This window comes from Tenrec ecaudatus, chromosome 1 (genome assembly GCF_050624435.1).
Source record: "Tenrec ecaudatus isolate mTenEca1 chromosome 1, mTenEca1.hap1, whole genome shotgun sequence".
NCBI lineage: Eukaryota > Metazoa > Chordata > Mammalia > Afrosoricida > Tenrecidae > Tenrec > Tenrec ecaudatus.
In genome coordinates, this window is record NC_134530.1 from 89023596 (window position 1) to 89046007 (window position 22412).

The following is a 22412-nucleotide window of genomic DNA, read 5'->3' on the forward strand; positions in this document are numbered from 1 at the left end:
TGACTGCATTATCGTTGTGTTCTAAACTAGCAGCTCACCACTAAACCCCCCTACTGCGACCTCCCCACTGCTTGATAACCGATGTCCTAAATGATGCATATGGAGCTTCTGCACGGCACCTAAACAATATATCACCCCACAATGATGGAGCCCTCCAGTGGAGTTTCTCTTGTGATCTTGCTAACATTTAGTGGAGCCTCTGCTAAGCAGAGGAGCAAATGGACACAGCTTGGAGCAGGACCTCGTGCTGCAATTCCGTAAAAATCGCTTTTGTAATGCTAACTGGCAGTGCTTTTAATTAGAAATATGATTGTTCCAGTCATCTGATTTAGTCAAGGTCTATTGAACAGTTATTTAGAGGGGAAAATAGTTATTTCGAGGCATAGAGAGTTCACCTTCAAACTAGAGGTAACTCTCCCCCCCTTGGAAGTAACTTGTGTTTGCATTGAGTGAGTGGTCTTGTGTGCCATCTATTGGAGTACAGGAAACATCGGCCTAGACCACATTTTATAGTGACTGTTTTCCTGACAATGAGAGTGCTTTCATGAGCATGAAATAGAGTGAGTACCCACACAAAGAAGCAAGGATCGCTCCACTTTCTTCAGTTCCTTGTGAACTGCCAGCTTCTCACTTCAGTTGAGCTTTTGACTGTGTGCCACACACCGTGCAGAATGTTTTACAGGATTTATTCCAATCAGTCTACAAAACTCCAAGTAGTTTTGATAATTATTATAGTCAGCAGCAATTCACAGCTGACATAACTGAAGGATTGCTTAGATAATTTACACCAGGTTTCCTTACACGACGTGTTGGAATTTGTACTCCAACCAAGGCCCAGCTATCCCCAGAACCCATGGGTTGTCTTTGTTTGTTGTTTTTTAAGATCACTTTATTGGGGACTCTTACAACTCTTGTTACAATCCATACATCAATTGTATCCGACATATTTGTACATATATTGCCATTGCGCTTTTATAGACATTTACTTTCTATCAAGCCCTTGGGATCAGTTCCTTTTTTTCCCCTCCCTCACCCTCCTCCTCGTGGCCCCTTGATAGATTATAGATTGATATTATTTTCATATCTCACACCGACTGCTGTCTCCCCTCCCCTCTGGTTTCTGTTGTTCTTGCCCCTGGCTGGGGGGGGTGTGGTTCTACGCTGTGTCAGTCTGGGTACTTAGAGAAACAAATCCACAGAAACTCATATGTATAAGAGAGAGTTTTATATAAAGGGTAAGTGCACATCAAGAAAACATCCCAACCCAGTGCTTCCCAAGCCCACAATTCCAACATTAGCCCGTAGGTCTGACACCAAACCACAAAGTCCTCCTCCAACTCACAAAACACATGCAATGATGCCGACTGCAGGAAGAAAGCCAAATCAGTGAACATGTGAGCATCTCAGCACTGGCAGGGGTCTCCACATGGCTGCTTCAGCACCCAGGGCAGCATCGGGGTAGGTCCATGCGACTTCACCTTGGGGATGTCTTGCAGGAAGTAAGCCTTCCAGCTGAAGCAGGGAACTGGCTAAGGCAGCTGCACCCTGGTCCAACTGTCACAAAGTAAGAGACCCAAGAACTCGAAAGGCGCAGCTCACCGTCAGTTATCCCTCTGCCCTTCAATTAGCCCACATGTGTTTATGGCCAGGTTGGCACAAATAAACTAACTACTGCATATACCATTCATTGTGATTGGTACCCTCTCTCTCCCCACCTCTCCCACTCCTTCCCCCTACTCTTCTGGTATCGCTATTCCCATTCCTGTGTCTGGGTACTGTGTGTTGTGAGCTTTATCTCTTGCCTATACCTATGTACATGCTCCTGCCTAGTCCAGAGTGGGAAGCAACACTGAGGTCATGATAGTGGGGAGTGAGGAGGCCTCAAGGAATCAGAGGTATATTGCGTGATCCATCGGTGCTCTACTGCACCCTGATTGACTCATACCTTCCCTGAGACCCCTCTGCGGTGGGATGTTCCATTGTCCACAGATGGGCTTTGGATCTCAACTCCGACCCCCTCTCATTCTTACCAATGTGTTTTTGTTTGTTATAAATCTTCTGATGCCTCTTACCTGGTCCCAATGACACCTCATGATTGCACCAGCTGGTGTGCTTCTTCCATGTGGGCTTGTTGCTTCACTATTGGATGGCAGCTTGTTTAACTTCAAACCTTTAAGACCCCAGACACTCTATCTTTTAACAGCTGGGCACCATCCATTGTCATCACCACATTTGCTTATGCACCCATTTTGTCTTCAGTGATTGTCTGGGGGGAGGGGGGGAGCATCACAAAATGCCATTTCGTTAGAACAAAGTGTTCTTGTATTGAGGGAGGGTATGAGCCGAGGCCCAAGGCTGGTCTGCAGCCTCAGTGTATTATTGCCTTATAAATATAAATACATAGGTCAATACCTCTTTTTATAGATTAATGTATTTACATAAGGACACACCTCTGTTAATAACCTCTATCTATAGTTTTGCTTCCTAGAGCCTTCTTCTGTTTCTTTTTGCCTCCTCCTGCCCAACCATCACATGTCCCCCTTCTTCCTCCTCTTATTATTTCCTCTCAGCTAGATTGGTGTTGCTCTAATACTCACAGGACCTCTATAATCTTCTAGATGATGGTTTTAATTCCCTGGTTGTTCCCCTGTCTATGGTGTTGTCTGCTCACCACACACACACCCCACCCCTGCACCCCATCCTTCTCCCCAGCAAGACCCTCTGGTGCCATAGACCCTGTTTCTACCTCCCGAGCTTGCTTTCCATATCTGTCTTATTTAAGTAGGCAAACGAGCAATGGCCTAGTCCAAACAATAAGAAAACAAAAGGTTGAAAAAAAATTTTTAAAGGCCTTTATGAATCTCTCCCCCCTGGTCCTGGAGTGTTCCGGGGCTTCCCCTCCTAGCCTGAAGTCTATCTGGGGGACTCTTTAGGGTCTTTGTGGATTGGCTTTGCTCCAATTGCTGATCTGTTATGCTCCTTTCTTGGTTTGTCCTGCTGCAGGGGATTCAGGCCACATTATATCCCCACTCTGTGTCCCATTATTGTCCTCTGTCACATTACGCTCCAGTTAGGAGACAACATGTCTTGAGTTGTTGGCAGTCCCACAGTCCTCTCTGTACCTTAGCAGCTCCATGCAGGGACCTCATCCTCCGGACTGTCCCTTTCTCTTTTTTCTTCTTTGTTTGCTTCCTTTATGGGCATGGTAAGTCAGCTCATTTCCCCCACCTGAAAGTTGAGTGTTGTTCTCTGTTGCACATACTTCTAGGGGGCGGGGAGTGGTCAGATTGGCTCTGGTTGGGGCCAGCCCTGTAGCCCAATCTTTTCATGTAATCTTCCACGTGGTTACATTGTCCTCTTTGTTTGGCGTGCCTTGGTGGGGTCTGTATGCACACTCCAAATTCTGTGGAGACACAACCAATACTCTCCCACTGGGTGGGTTAGTGCCCTGTTGCCCTCATGCCATCACCTCAGTTTCTCCCCTCCCTCCTCCTCCCTGCTTTTCTCTCTCCTTTCCCCCTTTCACCTTCGTTATGTTGGATTCACATGTACCTCCATGGGTTTGGTCTGACCTCCACCCAACTGCAGGTGCCTCCACCTGTATATTGTGAAATAAGTGTCTTTTAAACCATCCCTGCCTCCCTAGGATGAATCCTACCTGGTCGTGGTGGATGATGTGTTTTATATACCTTTGTATTCTATTGGCCGATATTTTGTTAAGGATTTTTGCAACTATGTTCGTTAGAGATATCGGTCTGTAGTTCTCTATACCTGTGGGATCCTTTCCCTGTTTGGGCATCAAAGTTATACTGGCTTCATAAAATGAGTTTGGGAGTTTGCCATCCGTATCTATGCTCTGGAATACTTTGTGAAGGATTGGTGTCAACTCTTCCCTGAATGCTTGGTAGAATTCCCCTGTGAGGCCATCTGATCCAAGGGCATTTTTTGTTGTTGTTGTTAGCATCTTGATAACCATATCTATTTCTTTTTTTGATATGGGTTGGTTGAGGTTCTTGGCCTCTGTCTGGGCTAATCTAGGGAGGGACTGTTTTTCCAAGTATTTATCCATGTCTTCCACATCTTTTAATTCATTGGAATACAGTCCTTCATAGTACTTTGTGATTATCATTTTAATCTCATGGAGGCCTGTTGTGATTTCACTGTTTCATCCCTCATCCTGGGTATTGATGTTTGCTCCTTTCTTTCCTTGGTTAGGCTCACCAGCAGTCTGTCAATTCTGTTGATCCTTTCATAGAACCAGCTTTTTGCTGCATTAATCTTTTGCATTGTCCTTTGTCTTCCCCCTGGTATAACGCTGCCCTCATTTTTAATGATTTCTTTTCTTTTGCTCTTGGAGAGGTTGTTTTGTTGACTCTGTTCTAATTGCTGGAAGTTTTGTGGTAATGTATCAGTCATAAGCCTCCCTTCTTTTTTCATATGTGCATTTATTGCTATCTGCCTTCGCAATATCCAATAAGTTTTGATATGTTGTATTCTCGTTCTCATTTGTTTCTAGAAACTTCCTAACTTCCTCTCTAATCTGGGCCAGGACCCATTCGTGTCGCAGATGACCATTGTTCATCCTCCAATTGTTTGGCTTTACCTATCTGGTTGTCCTTTTATTAATCTCCAGCTTTCAGGCACAGTGATCTGAGAAAGACGTCTGAATAATCTCTGTTTGAATTTATTCAGGCTAGACTTGTGTCCCAGCATGTTGTCTATTCTCAAAATGAGCTATGTTGGGTTAGGAAGAATATGAATTATTTTGCGTTTGGATAGAAAGCTGTATAAATGTCTACCAGGTCCAGTTGCCTACTTGTTTAGCTCAGAGTCTTCTTGCTGAGCTGCTTTCCCAATGATCTATTTTTCTTTGATAGCAGTGTATTAAAGTCACCTACTATGATTGTCAAATCTGATTTCATTTATCATCTTTTGAAGTTTGTTTGACGAATTTTGCCGGTCCATTGTTAAGAGTGAAAATATTCAATATGCTTGCTGGTTCCTAGTTTACTGATCCTTTGAGCATTATATAGTGCCCCTCCTTGTCTCTTTTTATGGTTTGAACTTTGAGGTCAATTTTTACAGAGATTAGGATTGCCATCCCTGATTTTTTTAACTTGCTGTTTGCCTGATATACTTTCCACCAACCTTTTATTCTTAGTTTATATTTGTCCGTGCACTTAAGATGTGTCTCTTGTAGGCACCAGATTGTTGGTTATGTTTTCTGAGCCAGTCTTCTAGCCTTTTTCTCTTAATGTAAGAATTGATGCTGTTGGAATCCACACAATCTGTGGATTCATTGATGTCATCTCGTGTGGGTGTTTTCCTATCTCCCTCCATTATCAGTGTGCCGTGTTTGTGTGGGGGGCTTTATTCTTGTCTTCTTGTCCCTCTGAGGCCCCGATAACTTGGTCATTGTTGTCTGCACATTGGCTTCTGGATGGAGTTGGGCTATATGGTGGTCTCCTGCTTGTGCTTGATGGATGTTGGTCCTCTGACCATAGTGAGTCGGCCAGTATCTTCCAGAGGGTTGGGTGTCTTGCAGCTTATTCTTTGATTTTTTTTCTTTGTCCTGGAAGACCCTTTTTTCCCCATCTATCTTAATGGATAATTTCGCAGGAGAGGTGATTCTTGGGCAGGCATTTTTTTCTTTCAGCTTTTGGAAGATATTGCTCCACTCTCTCCTCCTCTTCATGGTTTCTGCTGATAGGTCTGGGCATATTCTTACCTGAGCTCCTTTGGTTGTGACCGTCTTTCTTTTTCTTGCTGCTCTTAAAATTTTCACTTTTTTCTTGAAGTTGGATATTTTAACAATGATATATGCCTTGGTGAGTTCTTCCTTGGGTTTAGTCTAGTTGGTGTCTCTCTGCTTCCTTTATAAGTGTCTGATCCTCACTCATTAAGGTGGGAAAGTTTGCTTCCTGAAATTCCCTTGCTATTTTATCTGTTGACTTGTTCGTGGTGTCCTGCTTCAGTAAACCAAATTATTCAAATATTTTTCTTCTTTGTAGCATCTGTCATTGATCTCAGGTTATCTTCTACCTCTTCTATTATCCTATCTGACTGTCTTTTTCATTTGCAGAGCTCTGCCTGAGTGTCTCTGAGATCGCTGATTCAGATCTCTGCCTCCTCTTGTCTAATCATAAACGTCTAATCATAAATTTTGTGATTGGCTTCTGCTACCTTATCTGTTAGCACCTGTATTTCCCTTTGGTGCATAGACTGCATTCCCTCTATCATGGAATTCATCCCCTCAATTATGGGCTTCATCTCCTCTATCATTGCATCCTTTTTCTGCATTGCTTCCCTCAACTCCTGTATTACTCCAAGCACCCTTCTGAAGATTTCTTCTTTAAGGCAGATCCACATCTGATTATTCTGAGTGTCATTAACTCTGTATTGTTTTTGTCTCTCTGTTTTTTTGTTTTTGAGAAATGATGCAGTTTGATGTTGCTTCCTTGACCCCTTTGTAGAGATAGGCGCCATGTTTCTGGAAGCCCAGGGGCCTGAGCTCTCTGTGTTAGTGATAAGGATGCTTTCAGGGGATGCCTGTGGCCTACTATAGAGGTGGGTCAGACTGCCATGTAGGCAGGATTCCACAACGATTCAGTGGTCAGCAGTGGTGAGGAGATTCAGTGACTGGCGTTAGGCCTGTATGCATGCCCCTAGGCTGCTTTGAACTGGGCTGTCAGGCCACAATTAGCACCCTTTTCTCTTATTTAATACTTTAATTTCTTATAGATGCCTAATAGAAGGCAAAGGTGGGGGAGACATGGTGTCACAGGAGGGGCTGCTGATCAAAGGTGGAAACAACCCATTTCCCTGGTGCAGGTATCTGGGGAGAGCCTCCGCAGGGTGAACGTGCCTGGTGCTGGTGGAGCAGCTGCCACATCTGCGGTCAGGGAGCATCGCACTGGTGTGGGACAGGCCACTGCCACTGAGAGTGGCGGGGATGGGGAGCCCTGTGTGCAATGATAAGGCTGAGGGGGGCCAATCGGCAGGTGTTGGACACATTGGGGTTTAAGGTAGTATGGCCGATGTGGACTGGGAAGCTTTGGATTTGGGTCACTTATCCCCTGGACTTCGGAGCCAGGCTAAGTGTGGGGACTGTATGCTCTTCAGTCCAAGGAGGCACTCCCCACTGCTCCCGGGGGCCTGGGATGCTAGGGAATTGCTGAGCCAGTGCATGCAGGATCAATGCCAACAAGACCACGGAGGGCTGGGGTCTCCATGGTAGGAGCGTTCTGCTGTGGATGGGGGCGCGGCGGAGGGGTCTCAGGCAACGGTGCAGAGAGGAGGAGGCCCCTAAGTCACATGTCACTGAACCTGCTACAGATAGACTGCCGGTCAGTTCCTGGGGCCCTGGGTATAATTATCTAGGTGCATACACAAACCCATAAGAGTAGACCAGAAAAGGAAAAAGAAGGGGGAATAAAAAGAGCTTGAAAGTCAGACTTTCATGTTTTCTTGGCTCATAAGATTAGGTTCGAGAAAGTTGCGTTGCCGTTTCTCCCTTCTCCGTCACCGTCACAGTCTTTAGAATGCTAGAATTCGGAAAGGCCAGTCCTTCTTTGTACAGGTGAAAGAATAAGAGGCAGAGGTGGTCTTTACATGCTCAGAGCACACAAGGTAGGACCAGAACCAGGAGGCACGGGGAATCTTGGAGGAAACCCGCTCTGCCGTCCACTCCACCCAAGCCCATATTTTCACCCAGCTGTGACCTTGCCAGTTTCATCACCACCAACATGTGGCTTTCTCTGGGCCAAGGGGTCCAATCGGCCTTTCTAAGATAAATTGTGAGGCAGCGTAATATAGGGACTAAGCGAAGAAGCAGATACCTGGGCTCAAATCTTGACTTCCCTGAGCGGTGCAGCCTTGGCTGTGTCCTTTAACCTCAGCATTGCCTCAGTTTCTTCATCTGTTGAACGATTATAGCAACAGTACCTGTTTAGAGGGTTAATAATGATTGAATGAGTAGCTGTTTCACAAAAGGCAGGCGTACAAGCATTGCGTAAACATTAAATTTGCCAACCAATAAGTTGGCTGTGATATATATGTCACAGAGAAGGAAACAACCTCAGAGAGGGTACATAGCCTTTCCAAATTCGTGGGATAGAAAAAAAAGCAGAGCTTCAGCCTTTGGCCTGGATGTTAGCAGTGCCGCATGCCATCCAGTGCCTGGTCCCTACTTGCTCCCATCAGAGCCAAGTGTGAGAGCAGAGCTACCCTCTGGGTGACAGAGGCTAGCCCAGATGAAATCACGGTGAGGCTCACAGTTAATGAGCATGTGAAGTCCAGGAAGCACATGGAATCTAATGCTGGTGATATGTGTTTCCCTTTCTAATCTGGAGCCCTAATGGCACAGTGGTTACAAGCTGATGACTTCAATGTCAGCAGTTCGAAACCACCAGCCGCTCCTTGAGAGAAAGATGGGGCTTTCTACTCCCATGGAGTGTATAATCTCAAAAACTCGCAGGAGCAGTTCTACCCTGTCATGTAGAGTTGCTATGAGTCAGCATCGACTTGATGGCAGTGAGGATGAGTCTTTTTTATCTCAACCAGCCCGTTAGACCCTGCTCCCTCTCTTCATGGTAATAGAACAGCTACTATTAAGCTCACCCCAGTGTATAATTGCATTTCCTTGTGTACTAACCCACCGTCCACGCCTACATTGGTGGGGGCAGTGGAAGGATCTGTTTGTTTATTACTGGAGCAGATGCTGCTCGGGGGTGCTGTCTGTCCACCTGGGGAACGGCTGGGGATTCCTTGAGCTTTTCACTGTTGGATCCAGGGGCTCTGGCAGCAGCTCCTCACTCACACCCATCGTTGCAGGTTAATGGGGTTGACCTACGGAGTGCCAGCCATGAGGAGGCCATCACTGCCCTGAGGCAGACCCCCCAGAAGGTGCGGCTGGTGGTGTATCGCGATGAGGCCCACTACAGAGATGAGGAAAACTTGGACATCTTTCCGGTGGACCTGCAGAAGAAGACTGGCCGAGGACTGGGCCTCAGCATCGTTGGGAAAAGGTAAAGAAATGCAAGTGGGCTCTTTCGCAAGAGTTGTAGGGATAAACGCTGGTTATCACCAAAAGATACAGCCTAACACAAGCTAGTGGGGGTGATTTCTAAACTTCTGCTATTTCTGACTGATTGAACAAGGCCTTCACAAAAATACAAATGCCGCATTACGACAGAGCTCCAGGATCAATTCACCCAGACCCTTATTGCCTTATAGAATAAGGACAGGATCCCTCAGGTTCCTTCAGGGCACGCTCACCTATTAAGGCAGTCACCCCGCAGGAAGAGCTGATCCCAAGAACAGAGGTGGATTTAGGCAGTGCCGGGCGCGCACTGCCACTCAGCATAGTGTATGCATTTGACACTGCGTGAGAGCTAGTTGAGTAGACATCATTGAGGCACGGAGATGTTTTCCACAGGACCATGGCTTCAGATTAAGAAAGATGCCCTGTGCAGACGGTTCGCGGGGAGGAGATGAGCCAGTCAGGATGAAGTGTAGCAACAATGAAACATACAACTTTCCTCTCGTTCCTTCCTTCCCCCTCCCGCCCCCCACCCCACCCCCGCCGCCCACTATCATGATCCCAGTTCTACCTTACAATCCGGCTTGACCAGAGGATGTACACTGGTACAGATAGGAACTGGAAACACAGGGAATCCAGGGCAGATGACTCCTTTAGGCCCAGTGGTGAGAGTGGCAATACCGGGAGGGTGGGGTGGAAAGGAGGAACCGATTACAGGGATCTACATATAACCTCCTCCCTGGGGGATGAGCCACAGAAAAATGGGTGAAGGGAGACGTCGGACAGTGTAAGAGATGACAAAAATAATAATTTATAAATTATCAAGGGTCATGAGGGAGGGGGGAGAGGGGAGGGAGGGGGGGAATGAGGAGCTTATGCCAGGGGCTTAAGTGGAGAGCAAATGTTTTGAGAATGAGAGTAACAAATGTACAAAGGTGCTTCATACAATTGATGTATGTATGGATTGTGATAAGAGTTGTATGAGCCCCCAATATAATAATGAGAAAGAAAGAAAAAGAAAGCAAGAAGAAAGAAGGAAGGAAGGAAGGAAGGGGGAGAGAGCGAGAGAGAGAGAGCGAGCGAGAGAGAGAGAGAGAGAGAGCGAGAAAGAAAGATGCCCTGGCATTGACTAGCCTGCACTATAACTGAGGACAGAGCCTCGTAGCTGGGCTGCTCTGCTGAAGTTTGTGCTGCTTGCCCATGTGATGTGAATTACAGTAATTGTTCCAGGAGACTATTAGTTGGCTCTCTCTTGCAGTTTATGGGAGAGGTGGGTAATATCCTGAATTGGTCATTCTAGCGTACATGCTGTACTGGCTTTAAAACATCCAGTGTGTATTAATTCCAACAAGGCTGCAGAATTTCCAGGCGATGCTCCAAGATTGCCTTAGAGTGTATCAACCATCCCCTCAGGAAGCATTCAGATAGATAGCATCTTATGTGGCCTAGGGCTTGGCTCTGGTATTCCAAGTTGTTATGAAAATTAAAAACAAAAAACTAGTCTCCATTTTTATGCCGTCGCTGCCTCATGTTTTCCTTCAGCACCATAAAAACGGTGTCCCTCTGAAAAAAACAAGTAAGTGCTAAACAAGATCAGCCCACCTCCGGAGGCTGATGGAGTCCCCAGAAGTTTGCTTTCTTGTTGTGACTTGCATATACCTGGAGAGGTAGTATTTTTAAGAGGTAGGTTTGTGTTCTGTTGTCTATCATGACTTTAGGTTGGATGTATCAGAAGTATTTACATTCCTTAGCACAAAAAAGTTCCATTGTAAAGGATCACATGGACTGCTCTCAAAAATCACAACTCACTGTGACCCGAAATTCCATCACTGAAAACACTTTCAGGACTTGTTAGTCTCTGCAAATTGTTTGCAGTCACCGAAGAGTGGAAATAACTTAGAGTCCATCAATAGGTTACTGATGAGATGAAATTATGGAACATCTGGTATAGCCTCCTATGTAGCCATAAAAAGCAAGAAGGGATATCCAGGTACTGATTAGGATCAATATTGCCAAACCGTACTTAATAGGTGGGGGGGGGGAATGTAAAGAAAACAAAACTGGAAAAGTGTGTGTGTTTGTGTATGTGTGCTTGTGTGTGCATATGAGTACTTCATTCTTTCCCACACAGTGTACTACACAGATGGATTTGCTTCTGTGTATCCAGAATGTTTATTGAAGCTACTCAAGTTATGGGTAACATTGGTTGCCTACCAAAAAAGGCACTTGGTTACTGGGGAACAAGTATGAAAGGAAAACATTTCAAGTTACATCCTTTTTAACCTTTGTCATTTTGAGCCATATAAATGTATTGATTTGTCCAATGAAAACGACAACGACAGCTCTCCAGTAAGAAGGGAAGGAGTGACGAGGAAGGAAGAAATCCTCGGGAGCTAGATGGGATTAGGTGCAGTCCGTGGGCTCTGGCTCCCGGTGACGCCTATGGACCACAGAAGGAAGCGCCGCCCGGCCCTGCACCATCCTCACAGTCGCCATTGCTGCCACTGTGTCACTCCATCTCATTGAGGATCTTCCTCTTTTTCTCCTACCCTCTGCGTATAAAGCATAATGTCCTTTACCAAAGTACATGGGACGAAATCTCCCCATCTTCCCTTCTAAGCAGCGTTCCAGAGGCACTTCTTCCCACACAGATTTGCCTTGCTGGCAGTGTCCGACACCTGCGGTGACTTGCCATGAACTGCCAGAAGAGCAAAATTGCCAACACCTTAACTCAAAGAAATCAATTGTTCTTTGGTCTTCTCTATTGATTGTTCAGATTTCTCGTGCATATGATTCCACTTAAAATATCCTGGCTTGGGCCAAGCCTATGTATGTCATCAAAGTGACGTCTGTGCTTTGTAACTCTGTAAAGAGGTCTTTTGCAGCAGATTGGCAAATGGTGCACTGTGTCGTTTTGATTTCTTGACTGCTGCTTCCAATGACACTGATTGTGGATCCAAGTAAAATCAAATCTTCGACAACCTCAGTCTATTCTTCATTCACCATGATATTGATTATGGATCAGTTGGGAGGATTTTGTTTCCTTTTTTTGAGGCGTACTGAAGGCTGTAGTCTTGGATCTTCATCTGTGAATGCTTCAAGTCCTCTTCACTTTCAGCAAGCAAGGATGGGTCATTTGCATATCAGATTATCAATGAATCTCCCTCCCATCCCATGGCCACATTCTTCTGCATGTAGCCCAGTTTCTCATGGCTCACACGGATTATTTGCACAGCATACACATTGAATAAGTATGGAGAAAAGATAGAGCACTGATCCATCCCTTTTCTTACTTTAAACCATGTAGTTTCCTTTTGGAAACCTGTAGGTATACTGGGTTACACATGGGGCTGATAACCACAGGTCAGCAGTTCAAACCCACCAGCTTCTCTGTGGCAAGATGAGGCATTTTGTTCTCATAAAAGTTTACAGGCTCAGAAACCCACAGGGATGGGCAGTTCTACTCGGTCCTGTTGAATCACTGTGAGTGAGAACTGACTCATTGGAAGCGTGTTGGTTCTGTTCAAATGACTACCTCTTGGTCTGTGCACAGGTACTGCACGTACAGTTCAGTGTTCTGGAAACTCCACTCTTTCCGGTGTGTTCCATAATTTGTTAGGACATACATACCCATGTCAATGAAACACAGGTAAATATTTTTCTGCATGCTCTACTTTCAGCCAAAATCCATCAGACAGCAACGATGATAATCCCTTAGTCTACATTTTCTTCTAAGTCTGACTTGCCGTTCGGATAGTTCCTCGTTGGTGTGTTGCTGCAACTGATTTTGAATTATCTGCAGCAAGAGTCTACTTGGCATGTGCTGTTAATGATAGTGTTCAGTTATTTATGCCTTCGCTTGGATTCCCTTGCTTTGAGATTGTCATTATACAGCTCTCGTCCAGATTCTTGGCATAGATGAGGAGCGCTTCCAGCAATGAATCCATTTGTTGCAACATCTCAATTAATATTCCAATACTTCTTGGAGCCTTGCCTCCGGTGCATCTTGGATTTCTTTCTTCAGTATTATCATGCTTGAAATGGTTGAACACTGACCAGTTCTTTTTGGTCGTCCTGTCCTGCACCATTCACCTGTTAGCACCATAGACTCTTTCAACGTTCCATCTCAAGGCTTGATTTTCTCCTTCAGTTCTTTCAGTTGGGGAACACTGAGCATGAATTTGCATTTTGCTTTTCTATCTCCAGGTCTTTCCTCGTTGCATTGTATTCTGTCTTACTGAGATGACCTTTGAGAGCTTTTGGCCAGCTCTTTTATGTCATCCTTTCTTCCATTCATTTTGACCATTTTATGTTCAAGAGCAAGTTGCAGAGTTTCCTCTGACTCCAAATACTTGAGTTTGTACTTTGGCTTTCATTTTCTTCTCTTTCAACTTGAACTTGCACGTAAGCAGTGGATGGTCAATTCCACAATTGGCTGCTGGTCTTGTTTTACTGGTAATATTATCTCTTTGCACAAACATCGTTGAGTTGATTCCTGCATATTCCATCTGGCCAGGTCCACATGTATAATTACTCTGGAGGCTGTTAAAAAATAGGCATTTCAAATGTCTAGGTCACTGACCTTGAAAAATTTTGTCATGAAATCTCATTTCTATTATCATTGTCACATTTTCCAACTACTGATCCCTCTTATTTCCAACGTTCACATTCCAATCTCTAGTAATTACCAGTGCATCTTGATTGCATTATTGGTTGGTTCATAAATTTGAATAATATATTAACTCAATTTCCTTACAGACATTTGCTGATTGTCCTATCGCTGACTGTATTGCACTTCCAGCTAAATCTTGAAATGTTCTTTTTTAACAATCAATTTGTTATTCCCAGCAAAGGAGACCATCTGCTCACTTCAAAGTGGCTAATGCCCATCTATTTCAGTTCGCTACTGCCTAGGCTATGAAGTAAGTGTTTCCTTTAATTGGGCTGCTAATTATGAGGTCAATGGTTCAAACCTACCAGCAGCTCTGCAAAAGCAAAATGAGGCTGTCTGTTCCTGTAACGATTTACAATCCTTGAAACCGTACATAGAGTCGACATTTGTCAGAATGGAGTCGATGGCATTGGATTTTTGTGTTTCTAATGGTCTTAGATTCATATTTTGCACATTCCAAGTTCAGTTACTAATGAGCATTTCAGCTGCTGCTTCTAATTTTCCGCCGCGTCATCCCAGTGTACGAAGGCCCTGAAAGCTTCACTCGGTCTGTAAAGTCAGCTCCGTTTGGGGGAGCTGCTTTTCCCCAGACAGATTGCTCGTGCCTCCAACCCCAGAGGCTCGTTGGCACTATGTCAGACGGAGTTCGGCTGGTTTTCATCAAGTTTTCACTGGCCACCGTTTTCTCGGAAGTCATTCACCAGGGCCTCCTTTCTCAGTGCCTCGTACTCTAGAAGCGCCACGGAAACCCCACCACCACGGACGACCCTGCTGACGTTTGACCTGTGGGTGGCCCAGCACCACGCAAGCCTCCACAGGCCAACAAAGTGACGCACGAGGAGTAATCTTCCTAAGGAAATAGCCTGAAAATTTTAAGAGTACTTCGCTCTGCCTTTCAACGCGAATTTCCATTTCACTTCACTGAAGTTGTCATTTTGCAGAAATTATACTGTGGCCAATAAAATGGATCTTACAATATGCAGAATAGGCATAAACAATTTAACGGGCCAGCGCTCTGAAGCTTATCATTGGGAGTTAATATTATTGGGTTATGTGGGTTCGTCGGGGTTTTCCCTCCAAGTGTTAGGCTTTAGGGTAACTGTTTAGAATATCCGAGCCCTGGTAGCAGAGTGGTAACACATTGGGTTTTGGTTCTGAAAGGTCAGCAGTTCAAAACCACAGTACTCCTCAGGAGAAAGATAGGGCTTTCTAGTCCCGTGAACAGTTATTGTTTTCAGACACTCACAGGGACAATCTGCCCTGTCCCACAGGGTTGCTATGAGTCAGCATCAATTTACTGGCAGTCAGTGTGGTTTGGGGTTTTATATAGAACATCAAAAAGCCCCGGTGCCTGTCCAGGAAGTGCCTGACTGCAGACCTCAGGGTTGTGGGCTCACTGAGAGAAAGAGTGGGCTGTCTGCTCCTAGAATAGGGGTGAGAGGCTCGGGAACCCTCGGAGGTCAGTCTGATTTGGACTTGACTCGGTGGCAGTGGGTTTCAGGTTTGTATTGCATGTCAGTAACTCCAGATTAATAAAAGGTTGCGTTAAGACCTCACTGCTTTGTGCTTCTCCACAGAAACGGAAATGGGGTGTTTATTTCTGATATTGTGAAAGGCGGAGCTGCAGATCTGGATGGGAGGTTGATTCAGGGCGACCAGATCTTATCTGTGAATGGAGAGGATATGAGAAGTGCCTCACAGGAGACAGTGGCCACTCTCCTCAAGGTGAGTCCTGCAGCTGGCAGGGCTCAGTCCAGAGCGGACTGTTCTGATTTACCCTGATTAGAAAACGGGTTGGGTTTTATGAGCCCCGTTTTTTACTAGATAGCTTATCTTTGATCGCTCTAGAGTCTAGACAGTCAGCACAGCGTTAAATGAAAGCTCTGTTTTATTGACTCACAGCACTTGGCAGGGACCCTGATTTGAAATTTTTAAGCTCTTTTGCAAGCTTGTGAGAATTCCAGAAGCCCACAATTGTCCTCCATGCAGCTGATGAATGGCCTCTTTGACTTACGGACTGCATCCTTCTCCCTCCGGGGCTGTGTCCCTGAGCATATTATTGCTTAGTCTGCGAGCCCAGCCGTTGTTGTTCAGAGGAAAGCTAGAGATTTGTTAGCCCAGTTCCCCAGGCCACCATGAATTTGAAAAGACAGATAGGTCGCTACCCAAGCCACCCTCCCTCCAAACTGTCTCACCTTATATTCAAAATTCACTGCCAAGTGTCTCTACCGCATGAACTTGACTTCCCATGGATGAGACTGGTCAATAAAAATTCTTGTCCGTTTCCACTCAACTATTAAACCCCTGCCAGGGCTACCCAAGGTGTGTCAGTTTTGACAAACAAGATTGAATATATTCAATAGCTAATTTTTTAAGTTGATCACCAGCCCTTCCTTCTAAGGCACCCACCCTTTTGGTTCGCCGCGGAAAGCATTGACAGTGTGCATTTTATTTTGTTTCACAAATAGCAGCGGCAGCTTTTGCGAGGACAAATGGCTTTTGTTCACTTTAAAATCCCGAGGGCCAGCGTTCAGCTGTTACTCAAGAAACGTTTGTGTTTGTAGATTACCTAGGCTTCGTTTTTCCATACTGCCTTCCTCCCCGGGAGTCCTGGAGGTGGAGTGATTATGAATTGGGCCACTAACTGCACGGTCAGTAGTTCGAAACCACTGACTGCTCTACTGGAGGAAGATGAGACCTTCTGCCCCATAAAGAGCTCTGTTCTCAGACACTCACAGTAGTTCTGCCCTGCCCTAGAGAGTCGCCGTGAGTCAGAATTGATGTGATGGCAGTGAAGAGAGGTGAATCGAAAGCAGTCCTTTCAGGTCCATGCTCTCAGCATGTGGAGCAGTCACGAGATAGAAATGTGGATGTGTTCTGAATGTTTATTACTTCATTTGATTTGATTACTGAGTTTCCTTTGTCTGGGCCCTTCGTCGCCCAGTTCCAGTTTTTGACTGCAGAGCTGAGCAGCGGCCAGGCTCTGGTGCTTCCAGAAATCCAAAGCTTACCATTGTGCATTTCTGCCCCTCTTTTCTCTTCCCAAGTGTGCTCAGGGGCTCGTGCAGCTCGAGATTGGGAGACTTCAAGCTGGTTCCTGGCCCTCCTCGGGGAGGACATCCCAGAATCGTCAGGTTGGTGATGACCAAACCGGCTGACCCTCCAGCCCTTACCTGCATGAACGGTCCTTCCTTCGTAAATGAGAGTTTGATGATTATATCTAACACGAGTATAGAGCAGATTCACAACGCCAAGTTCATTATAGTCTAATGATTGAAACAGGGCTTTTGAACCGGTTCATTCTGGTTCAACCCCTGCTGGGAATTTGCATTTTCACCCCAGACATACCAAATCAATGTACATTCTTTCAATTTGTAGTTATCTCCTGGGAGCTTGGTAAAAATAGAGATTCTGACTCAGTATACCTGGGACAGAAATGCAAATTCTAAGCAGGTGCACCAACCGAATGAGCCATTTCAAAAGTCTAGTTTTTAATGAAATTAAAACGTGGGATGGGAACTCATTCATCTCCCTTTATGGCTGGCTAGTGCTTTCTAAGAACCATGTTCTGTCTATCCTAAATTGCCTATGCATGCGTGTACACAGCTGTGTTTATTTTAAAAAGAAGGGAAGAAAGTAACATCTGGTGACAATTTGACCCTCATTAGCACAACATTGTTCGGTTCATTCAGTGAACTATCGCTGTAAAGCTAACTGTGAATCGCCACTCACACATGGCGAGGGCAATTAATAGTATATTCCTAGGAGAGCAAAGAGTGTGGGGTCTCTCCTGTGGGCTTCCCACATGGTGGGTGATATTTTGCGGGTTAGAAAACATATTTATTTGCAAGGCTGACGTAAGTGCTACTTCTCTTAAAAACCAAGTATTTCACGGCTCCCCCCCGCCCACCTCCCCATTATAACAGCTGACAAAAATGAAAACTGTAGGTCTATTTGTTTGGTCCCATTTGGTATATAACGAGGCTATAGGAAATTTCATGTCACCCCCAATCCCTTCTGTGGGTTATGGATGGGTCTTTGTTTGGAGGTGGGAGGGTCTTTGTTTTATAAATAAAAATAACTTTTGCTCCTTCCCCTTGCTACCATTGACTTAAAGGCCCAAGGCCTTTGTTCAGAAAGAGATGCTCTGATTTTCCGGTTAGTCCACAGGTACTCCTTGAATGTTACTGGCTGCTTGCTTTACCTCCGGAGTTAGAAAATGGTGAGCCGCACGTGTTAGCACAGACCAGCTGGCTTCTCTCCGAGAATTCTTCGAGCAGTCAAACCTGATAAGCACCGTGTTACATTCTAGATTTTTTTTTTCATTTCTGGCTTCCATAATGACAGTTATCAATAGGATAGATACTAAGAGACTGTGGGGTTTTAGGAGAGTTTCTGGTGATGATTCTAACTAGACTTGCATGAGGGGCCGTCAACAGGACAATGGAAAGAAAAGACACTGGGTTAAATATAAAGCTAGCCTGTTCAGGAGCTGTCAAATAACCCCCGTTATCATTTATCTGGTAGGTGAATTTGAACTGCCAGATTTTCTTAAATATCGATCCCTAACCTTCTTGCACAGACGTTTTCATTTCACGGCATGAAAATGGAACTCAATTTTAAAATAAAAAAATTATACAGATCATTTCTCTTCTTCGTGTCCTTAACATTACGGCCAGGCTATGACTGGTTGTTCTGATGAATTGGCCAATTTAAGAAGGGGGCCTCTTTCATCATCTGAGTTGAAGAGCAGTTCCTGACACAGATGGAGACGGAGCGGGTAGATCTCACTCCCAATCAAATCCAGATTTATCTAAAGCCGCCAGGACCCCCCAGGCACACAGACCTTACAAGATAGGGAGTTAGCTGTCTTCGTTTGAGGGCCAAGGGGGATCACAAGCCCTTAGCTTCACTTATAGAAAGTGATTTAATTAAGAGAAAAATTTTAGTTCTGAGGCCACCAAATGTATTCTTTCAAAGTAATTCTTTTCATTCATCAAGAATGAATCTTTGTAGAGAAAAGTGTGTAATAGGGGGAGAAAGTGGTGGAACACTTGAACTTACTGCGTTGGTGGGAACACAACCAGGCAAAGTACATCTTTGTAAAAATGATTACAGACACATTTTCCCCTGAGAGTTTCAGGTTAATAATGTCCTGTTATTTCCCCGATTCTGATTAATTTTCTGTTGTCCCATTAGTTTAATCAAAATATGAACTCACATTAAAATATATATCCCTTGTGAACTGTATCAATATTGGCAGCTTACTTTGAAAGAAATTTAAGATTTCTTAAAGAAAAATTGAAAGCTAGGAAGTTGATTTTTATATATATATATGAAATATTTACCCAAAAAGTACATAGTGAAACATTCATTTTAGAATCTGTGTAGTATACATATTTAAATGTCTTCTTTGAACTTTTCTATGTGATATTTTTTATATTTAAGAAATATTGAACAACTTATTCCATAAGATTAAGGAAATGGGCCAAATTATCTTTTGTCAACTAATACTTGTGAGCTTGGGCTTAGCTTAAAATGGAAGAATTATGCATAGTTTCGATAATTTGGTACAAAATTTATTCTATAATGGCCATGCTACATGAAAAGGTGCTTTTGCTATGTGCCTGCCTTTCATGCAACAGCCTCTAGCCGTAAAATAATTATACACTGTAGATCTCAAGTATTCATTTACATAAATAAAGGGACCAATAACAGAGAGAGAGAGCTGATTGGACTGAAGTACGAGTGATGCCAGGAAAGCCTATTAGGGAAAATATACATAGCATCTATCCCTACAGTAGGTCTCTTCCCCTTGAAAGTTACTGCTTTCTCCTACAATTGGGATTTCCAGTTGGCCGAGTTAGTCTAGGTTTTATGAGCATTGTCTAGGTTTTATGAGCATTGCTTTAGCAAATATGTAATGTAACTTGGATGATAGAAAAAAAAAAACTGCTGACTTTCGCCACAAATAACACACTTCTTAGTTGCCATTGAGTTAATTTCAGTTCCTGTCTACTTCATGTAGGAAAACTGTGTGCTCCCTGGCATTTTCTGTGGCCAGCTTTTTAGTAGATTGATCACTAGTTCTTTCTTTCAATATGCCTCCGAGTTGGCTCAAACCTCCCACCTGTTAGCAGTACCCATTTGCACCACCCAGTAACTCCAAATGACAATCTGTGCTTGTTCCAGGCTGCAAAGACCGTGTAGCTGCCCAGGGCAGTTTCTTTGTAGCTCATGTAAAATGACAGCAACACCTCAGAAAGATGGGAGGTCGTTTTCTGCCTTGAGGCTTGAAGCCATTCATAAAAGCTTGTGCATGGAAGAAAACAATAGTAAATGAGGTTATATTAGGATGGCAAGAACGTTTGGCCAGTTTTTTTTCTTTGTCTTTTTTCACTTCATCAAAATTGTCTCTAACAGTCATAATTAATGTGATTCCACAATTAAGATATAAATCATAACAGTACGTATGGTTCTTTAGACGAATCTTTCATCACAGCTAACAGCTGGGTTTCCTTTCAGGGGAGTCAGGGGAGTCAGCAGAGCACACACAGCTTCTTCCTTCCCTCCATCGCCCCGTGCATCTCCAGCCTGCAGAGCCTGGTCGGCCCCAAAAGAGCTTCCAACCCGTCTCCCCCAAATCCAGGTATTATTTGTATACAAATCATCCTGATGGTGCTTTCTGTGAACCGCATCTTGACCACATCTTGCCCAGCCAAGAGGCTTTGGTTGCAAAAGAAGTAAAAACCACAGAGATTCGTTTTGAAGATCCCTTTATCTTTCTACAAATACACGTGAACAAGAGGAAAGCCCAAATCCAAAGTGCTTCCTAAGGTCAATCCCCTTACAAAGAAAACGTTCATAAACTGCAGATCCTTGGCAGCAGGTTGGGGGTGAGGTAAAGTCAGGGGTCTTGGTCTTCCATTAGGCTGAGGGCTTTCTTTGACTAAGTACACACGTGTACAGTGTGCTGCCATTCCATCACCTTGTGGCAGGCAGCTGCTGCTGCCGTCCATCAGCTTGTCGGGCTCAGTGCTTCTGGCTGCTTCTCCGTCAAATGGAGAGGCCCTCTGGGTAATAGAGGACAAAGTCCCTAATCAGAGTTGGCCGGTTCAGACATTGAGAAAAGGCAGCGCGCCTGCTTGTTTTAACATTCACTCTTGGAAGGTCTAGAAGATGAGAACACCTTCAGGGGATAATCCTCTATTCTAATTAGATGATCTCTTCATTTTGAAAAATTTAATTCTGTTGGGTCTTTGTTTTTAGGTATAGATACAGGACCAAGGACTGTTGAGATCATCAGAGTAAGTCAATGATTTTGCTTATTTATTTATTTTCTTTTTCTGGTGATTTGATTTTGCCTAAAATACACATTTTCTCCTCAGTAAAATTTATTGTTTTTCACGTGCTTTCAAGTTCCTGAATTCAGTGTATTGTTTATGTAACACAAACAAACCAACGTAGAAAAATGCATTTAAGCACTAAGATGACCACTATAGGGTTATTTTTAAAATTTTTCACACAGACCTATCCACTACATGGTGTGCATTCATGTGATGTGTGTGTGTTTACACTGTATAAAACAAAGCCTATTATCATATTAATATTAGACTTGCCTCAAGCTTTTGTTTACTTTGCAGCAAGCCTGTCAATTTGGGGGTTATTTTATAGTATCTTGCATGATTTTTATTGGTTGTACCACATACCATCACATGAAAGTACTGTGATTTTCTTAACCTACTTTCTCTGATGGAGCAATTAGCATATTTTCCAACTTTTGGTATCTTTTCTAGAAAACCATCTTTGTACTGTGCTTTTTGCCCAGGTGATGACTGATTTCCTCAGTTTTAACTTTGAAATCAAGTTACTGAATCAAAAAGGATGTGCCCTATTAAAAGTCAATGCCATGTTTAAATTGCCTTGCTAAGACGATGTAAGATTAACGTCATAAGGTTCTCAACCCCTGATTTTCACACTCCATGATATCCAGGCTATTGGAACGCAGAGACAACCTCCGTTTTAATTAGTTTGACCATAAATTGGGGATTCGCGAAGTAGTACAAAATTGCGGTCTTCAGGCGTGAGGCTCGCCAATGCTTGACGGGATAGCACTTGTTGCTGAACAAAGCGGCTGGAGGCCGAGTGGGCGGCAGCGGTCTTCTTGCCCCCCGCCTGCCCCGGGGGCCAGCTGGAGGGCGCCTGTGGGAAGGACGACCTGGTGGCGGTGTGCTGCAGTCGGCCCGTGACTCCAGGAAGGGAATCTCCTCTGCGGTGTTGGAAGGAAGGAAACAGCAAGAGGATGCGCAAGACGCATTTTGACCGTCGAAGGTCCACGTTAGATACCAGATTCAAAGGAAGAGAGGATACGGTTGTCACTGGGTGGAAACCTGAACGAAAAGGACGAAGGCGTGTCTCTTGCCTGATCACGAATGCCGAAAAGCCCACATCAGGAAGACACTGCTCGCTGTATCTGCCGGGGTCCATCTGGGTTTTCCCTCCACAGAACTGGGGGTGGGGTGGTGAATGAGCTCTGTTTGCACATAGAAGAAAAGGTTTAATGGATCCATTAGGGACACAAAGTAAATGTGTCTTGAAAATTGGTAGAACATCCTTCGAAAGAACAATGAACAGAAGGATTGTTGTGTTCAAACTTGAGTCCTCAATCAAACGTCATCACTGGGAATACTGGGAGGATTA

At 44.4% G+C, this 22412-nt stretch overlaps 1 protein-coding gene across 3 annotated transcripts in view; it reads left to right on the plus strand.

Annotated features, from left to right (window-relative positions):
- PATJ (PATJ crumbs cell polarity complex component) overlaps nt 1-22412 on the plus strand; it is a 398931-nt gene that overhangs the window by 343899 nt on the left and 32620 nt on the right. For all 3 annotated transcript variants that reach the window (XM_075557001.1, XM_075557016.1, XM_075557007.1), the window contains 5 exons: nt 8833-9026; nt 15290-15437; nt 16760-16846; nt 20238-20361; nt 20982-21019. In XM_075557001.1, coding sequence (XP_075413116.1) covers nt 8833-9026; nt 15290-15437; nt 16760-16846; nt 20238-20361; nt 20982-21019 — 591 coding nt within the window. The remainder of the gene's footprint in view (nt 1-8832; nt 9027-15289; nt 15438-16759; nt 16847-20237; nt 20362-20981; nt 21020-22412) is intronic.